Raw genomic sequence first — 6,067 nt, forward strand, 5'->3', positions numbered from 1 at the left:
GGATTCATTGTTTCATACTACTCAGTATTTATTCACTCTTATTACTTACTGGGTTGGAGTACTCACATTACTCCCTGCACCTCGTGTGCAGATTCAGGTATTTCGAAATCCGGTAGCGGGTGTTGATTGCTCAGGCGCGGAGTCATCGGAGTTAGCAAGGTGGTTGCACAACGTTCGCAGCACTGCTTCCTTCCTCTCATTTTCATTACTGCACTTAGTACACTTTTGACTTTTTTTTTGTTGTATTCAGACCTTGGTAGATGCTCATGACTAGTGACACCCCGATGTCGGGTTTGTAAGTTATTTACGCACTGTTCATTCAGACATATTATGAAACATTTGTTAAATTGAAGGCCTAAAAATGACTCTCAATGATTAAAGAGTTAAAATGGGTGTTGTGTCGGCTAGCCTTATCTCCACGAGAGGCGTCATCACGACCAGGTCTGAGTTTTGGGTCGTGACACTAATCTTCACCAAAATACCCTCAAAATTGAGATATACTCCAAACAATATTCTCAATTGTTTGCAACAATACCCAATCCAAACAAATAATAGTTTTTGAAAACCCAAATTCGAATTCAACGCTTCAAAGTTTTTTAATGGCTGTCAATGGTGGAGAGTCAAACACCTTCAAAATTTATTGATTGACAATTTCAATTTGAACACCAATTGTGCAACATTATTGGAATTTGAACACCAATTGTGCAACATTACTGGAATTTGAACATCAATTATGCAACACCTTCAGCTCTACATTACTGGAATTTCAATAAGCATGGAATTGTTGCTCTCTTTCCCTTTGCTCTAGATTACTAGAATTAGGGATTGAGAGAGAGAGAGAGAGAGAGAGCAGGAGAGGGAGAGAGAATAAGGATGTGAAATAATTGATTCCTAATATAAAGGGATACTCATTTAATTCCTAAAGTGCATATAATTAGTAAATGTATATATGATGTAATTAAATTGAAACTTGAGTAGGGAGGGTAATAAAGTTTCAAATAGTGTATAGCAATGTAAAAATCTCTTTTTTTTTGTAAAAGGCTTAGATCAATATTTTAGCGATATCTTTTGCCACGAAAATATCTTTTCTTTTCCCCATAAATTCTATTTTTAAAGTATACTTTTAAATTTGTCTATTTTATTGTTGTTTATCAAATTTTTTATTAACCTTTTTCTCCAAAAATAAATTTTATATTGAATAAATTTTTGAACATATTAAGTACTTTAAAATCAATTAAAATTTTACTTCCTAAATCTTTCATTATTTAAAGGGTGAACTCTATTTTAAACGATAAATAAAGGCGAATAATATTCCACTTAAGACATTCATCCTTTCCGCCTATATGAGTATGCGATTTTGATTAACTACCTATTCAAAATATATATTTGCAAGTAAAGATACTATTTTCATTTGTAAAAGGCAATAATATATATAACATGAAGAAGTGCATGAAGTCATTTTAAAATGTATTTCAATGATCTAATCTTCTTTTAAAATAAGAGATTACGATTAATAACAATAATTATCATTCATGAACTTATATTTTTATTTAACTTTTATTTTTATAACTCAAGCACGTTACTTTTTCGGTAGTTCTTTAGAATTTTAAATCTAATTCTTTAGAATTTTAAATTTATTAGTATGGTGTACACGCGCAGTACTCTAATACTAGTTTAAAAAATGATGTTTGAAGCATCTGTTCCTATCTGACTAATAAGTATAATAATAAGAAAGTGGTAACGGCCAGTTAAAGGGAACACTGATCAGTGATCATTGACAGGAAGAAGAAACAAGTCTGTTACATAATCAGCTTCATATATCATTCAGATACATCTTTAATTTGTGTAAGTTACTGAAAACTTGTGGTTGTGAATATACATTTGCTGCTGCAAAAGCAGCAAAACAATGAGCCCTTTTTCTGCATTATCTTTCCCATATATGGCAATAGTAACTACAAATTCTTATAGAAATAAGAAAGCAAATCAAGAATGAATTAGCGACTTTGAGTCCCTTATAAAGCAGAAACTGATTAGGACACTAACACAGTCATTAAAGTGATTGAATGAAACTGATTATTAACATCATATTGCAGAATATCGCAACACTTGTTTTTCTGAACTATACGCTATACATAATTATTTCCAATAGAACCTTTGATAAGACGAAAGAAGATATAAGCAGGACACAGCAGTGTCACGGGACAATAAACAGGGGAACTGTAAGAAAAACCGATCTCTACAACCCGTTCAGGCCCCGAATGTGTTTTCTCCGCTGTAGGTAACATAGAGGAAACCATCTTCATCCTTTTTCTCATCATAGATCGCAGACATGATTGCTCCTACAAAACCAAACAGTTTGCTCACTTCATTGTAAACGAGATTAAAAAAAAAAGGGGGGGCAGCCCGATGCACTAAGCTCTCGCTATGCGCGGGAGCCGGAGAAATGTCGGACCATAAGGGTCTATTGTAAACGAGATAATATTTCAGAATTGCTATGGCAACTTCCAATTGCTATGGCAACTTCCAAAAGCCAGATAGTAGTGGGTAGTTTTACCTGTTGGCGGTAGGACATTGTCAATAAATATGAAAATTGCCTTTTCTGCACTCAATTTGATTCTCTTGCGAATGACGTAGACAAATTGCCCAACTGTCAAGTCAGCTGGCACAAGATACCTGCAATTTTGCCAATTAAAAACATGGATCAATTTATTTATTTTTTTGCGCGAGTCCAAAAACCAGATCTTAACAGAGATGCATTTGTTTGGCAATAAAGATAGTTGTGGCAACAGCAGCAATGAGATGATGAAACCAAAGCTAGAGTAAGCTAGACGTGCTATTCGATCATATAACCCAAAAGCTCAAGTAAGAGAAGAAACCTACGATTATGGAACTTCTTTTATGTTTTCACAAGAGGAACTCAAAGGCAAAACTAGATTTTGTCTTCCAAACTGACTTCACCCATAGTGAACAATGGAGAAGCTGCTTAATTGGATCTGAACAACTGGAAAATGGAAATCATCCAAAGCTATTTCAACACCACGAGCTACATTAGCAGACTGGTGCTTATTCAAAAAGAAAAATGATAGTGATGGTAATGGTTATCATGGTGTCACACCGGCAGGAAGAACAGAAGCACGATGGAGGAAAAAGTGGTGATCAAGCTGTAGATTTTGTAACTCGATACTTACAGCCTACAATAGATCACAAGTTGTCGATGTTTGTGATTCAAAACTTTTATATTTTTTATTGTTTCAATAGATGACAATATTCATCTCAATGTATCACATGAAGACTACCAATTATCACCTAAATTCAGGTAGCAAAACTAAATGTTAGGAAATTGCCAATCTGGAGGGAAATTACTAACTGAAAAGGAACACAGAACACAAGTAATAAAGGAATCAGGGATAAGCATTTTCCAGAGGTAATATTTTTCTCCCTAGGACACCGAAGTAACAAAAACAAGCTCACTTGTAGCTTTAATCAGTACTTACTTTTTCTTATCAATGTTCGGAATATCACTTTTCTCAGCTTTTTCGACTATCACCTGCACATTACATAAATACTGTGAGAACGAAGCACTGATGAATTCTGGATGGAGTATCACATATACAAAATAAAATAAATACTAAGCAGCAATTCTTGAGCAGAAATTCTTGAGTTAAAATTGGACACCGCCCTTGCTGGACGCACATCAGTTCAAGTACAGACAATTCTCAACTATGACAATCATATAGTTGGCACATAATACCGATGTGAACAACTATTAAGCAGCAATTCTTGAGTTACAATTGGACGCTATCCTCCACGAAGCGATATCTAGTTTGGTTTGAGAGAAGAGTCAACTAAGACAATCATAAGGGGTTCTGTATGAACAAATTCTTAAGCATTGTTTGCTGATCTGTATAAAATGTATATTGTATGTCTAACATGATTACAAAATCACACCCCTTTCAGAGCAAAAGATAGCCACTTGGGTATCTATTGTTATAACTGATACAGACGGAGTGGTTGGGCTATCGGAACAGAGAAAGTAAACCAAATCTGTGACTTAGTTGTCGACTTGATACAGATGATACCGCCAGTGAAAGTGGAGTTCTGGAACTAGGATTTCGGGCAAGCACGACTGATAGTACCAAGGAAGCATTTGTACAAGAACGTGTTATTACCTCTATTGTTTTACAAAAACTCAAAATCCATCAATAATTTCATAGTGTGTTATCCTTATTTTATTGTGCATTCAAGTCTCAAATGCATGGGGACATAATTGCTAATGAAAAGAAAACTCGCCCATATTCTTCAGTAACTCCATAGTATCTTCATTTTGGGTCCCGTAGTTATAGTATTAGGTGTATAGTGGCACTATTTTGATACTCTTCCAAATGCACCACCTGAGAATGCCGATCGTGCTTTCTTATGTAATGAGGTGGTAATTTCCCTCATTAGATATAGAACGTTCAGTTCTATAGCAATTTCAGTTTGGTAGTGAAAAAAGTAAATGACAATATAATCAACCATACAATCTCTTAACCATTATATCAGCACTATATTTTTGAAACATTAAATAAAGAGAACTGCTCGTAAGAGGCAAGAAGAAAGTGATGAATTTCGAGAACTCCACTATTGTAACTTCAAAAGTTGTTTTAAAGAATAATCTCTATCATGCATTCTTAACATTAGACAACTTAGCATGTAGCCATGTCAATGACTCGAAAAGCAACTACAACTACAATTACGCCTCAGTCCCAAGCAAGTACGGGTCAGCTATACGAATCCTCATTGAGCATCTCAGTCTCATTTACTAATTCCCAGATCAATATTACACAAAATAAAACAAATAAAAAAATAATAAAGAGTACTAAAAGTTAAGTGATCTTGTCCATGAAATTATAAACTCACATTACTATATTCACATTGAAACAAGCAGCTACTACAGAAAAATAATACAGCAACATAAGACCCAATTCTCACCGGAATCCTATCTGAGTATTTTTCCCTAATCCTAGCAGCCTCGGCGCGCCTCTTCTCTGAACATTCAAAACAACAGCGTCAAAAAAAACAACTAACACCCACAATTCTTTTTCACAACAAAACATCATAACACATCAAAATTTACAAAAAAAAAAAAAAAAAAAAAAACGAACCAAGATCATGCTCTTGCTTGAATGAGCTCTTAGCCATTTCCTGAATCAAAACAATCAAAAAAGCAGAATTATTGTCTTAATCAACGTATTATCCACTACCAAATAACCCAATTTTTTTACAAAACAAACAGCTATTACTTTAAAGTAATCATCTTTTGACCTAAACTGATACAAAACCAATCAAAACCAAAAGTAACTTTAATTCTACTGCTTCTAAAACAACCTCATCAAGAAAATATTCAGCAAAAAACTATCAGAAAATAAAACAAATATAACCCAATTTGATAAAGCGAGAAACTTGAACTACTAATAGCAAAATAAACATCAAAATTCAGAAAACAAAAAATATAATAACGATCAGAAGGAGTAAAGAACTAACCTTTTTTGTGAAAGAATGATCGTCAATTGAGAGAGAAAAAGATAAACAATGAAGGTTGAGTAAATGATGACTTTGCTTTTGCTTTGTTTTAGGACTCTCTACTATGTTTAAATAATCATTATCCAAAATTGTTTTATTTTAGTTTTCACGGAAGTGCTGGGAAAAATTCGTGTGTAAGTGCTGACACGTAGTAGACGTGGACTTCAAGAAAAAAGCAATAAAGCCTAATTCAATTAGACATTATTTCTTTTAATTATATTATTTTCACGGGGTATCCCAATTAAAGATGTAGCGGTTCTAATTAAGAATTTTTTATTTCTAAGGTTTTGATTTCTAATTATCTATTCTCAAGTCAAAGTAACTTTGGAGTTGGAGGTAATGTCAAATAATACAAAAATTTACACGTCTAAATGCAAAAGTTCTTTTGTGATTTATTATTTAATTCTTAAATGAAATGTTAGCTTAGCAATTTACCTTATCTAACTTTGATGATTTTTGTCTTCACAAAAAGTCTTTGATGATTTTTCCCCCCAATAAATCTAAC

At 33.6% G+C, this 6,067-nt stretch overlaps 1 protein-coding gene across 1 annotated transcript; it reads right to left on the reverse strand.

Annotated features, from left to right (window-relative positions):
* Positions 1-2,050: 2,050 nt before the first annotated feature.
* On the reverse strand, positions 2,051-5,655 carry LOC107826276 (autophagy-related protein 8f). Its single transcript, XM_016653239.2, has 6 exons — positions 5,524-5,655; positions 5,145-5,184; positions 4,972-5,027; positions 3,495-3,547; positions 2,555-2,673; positions 2,051-2,339 (listed from the first exon to the last, which is right to left on the reverse strand). The coding sequence occupies exons 2-6, from the start codon at positions 5,179-5,181 to the stop codon at positions 2,248-2,250; spliced, it is 357 nt and encodes a 118-aa protein (XP_016508725.1). The 5' UTR covers positions 5,182-5,184; positions 5,524-5,655; the 3' UTR covers positions 2,051-2,247.
* Positions 5,656-6,067: the final 412 nt, after the last annotated feature.

This window comes from Nicotiana tabacum, chromosome 1 (assembly GCF_000715075.1).
Source record: "Nicotiana tabacum cultivar K326 chromosome 1, ASM71507v2, whole genome shotgun sequence".
Classification (NCBI taxonomy): Eukaryota; Viridiplantae; Streptophyta; class Magnoliopsida; order Solanales; family Solanaceae; genus Nicotiana; species Nicotiana tabacum.

What these genes read in the sequence shown, in the direction of transcription:
- LOC107826276 (XM_016653239.2), bottom strand. Translation starts at nt 5,181, where the DNA reads ATGGCTAAGAGCTCATTCAAGCAAGAGCATGATCTTG. An exon ending in AATACTCAGATAGGATTCCG is followed by an intron (nt 3,548 to 4,971) that starts GTGAGAATTGGG and finishes TGTAATGTGCAG; the next exon opens with GTGATAGTCGAAAAAGCTGA. An exon ending in CCGAACATTGATAAGAAAAA is followed by an intron (nt 2,674 to 3,494) that starts GTAAGTACTGAT and finishes GCAAAATTGCAG; the next exon opens with GTATCTTGTGCCAGCTGACT.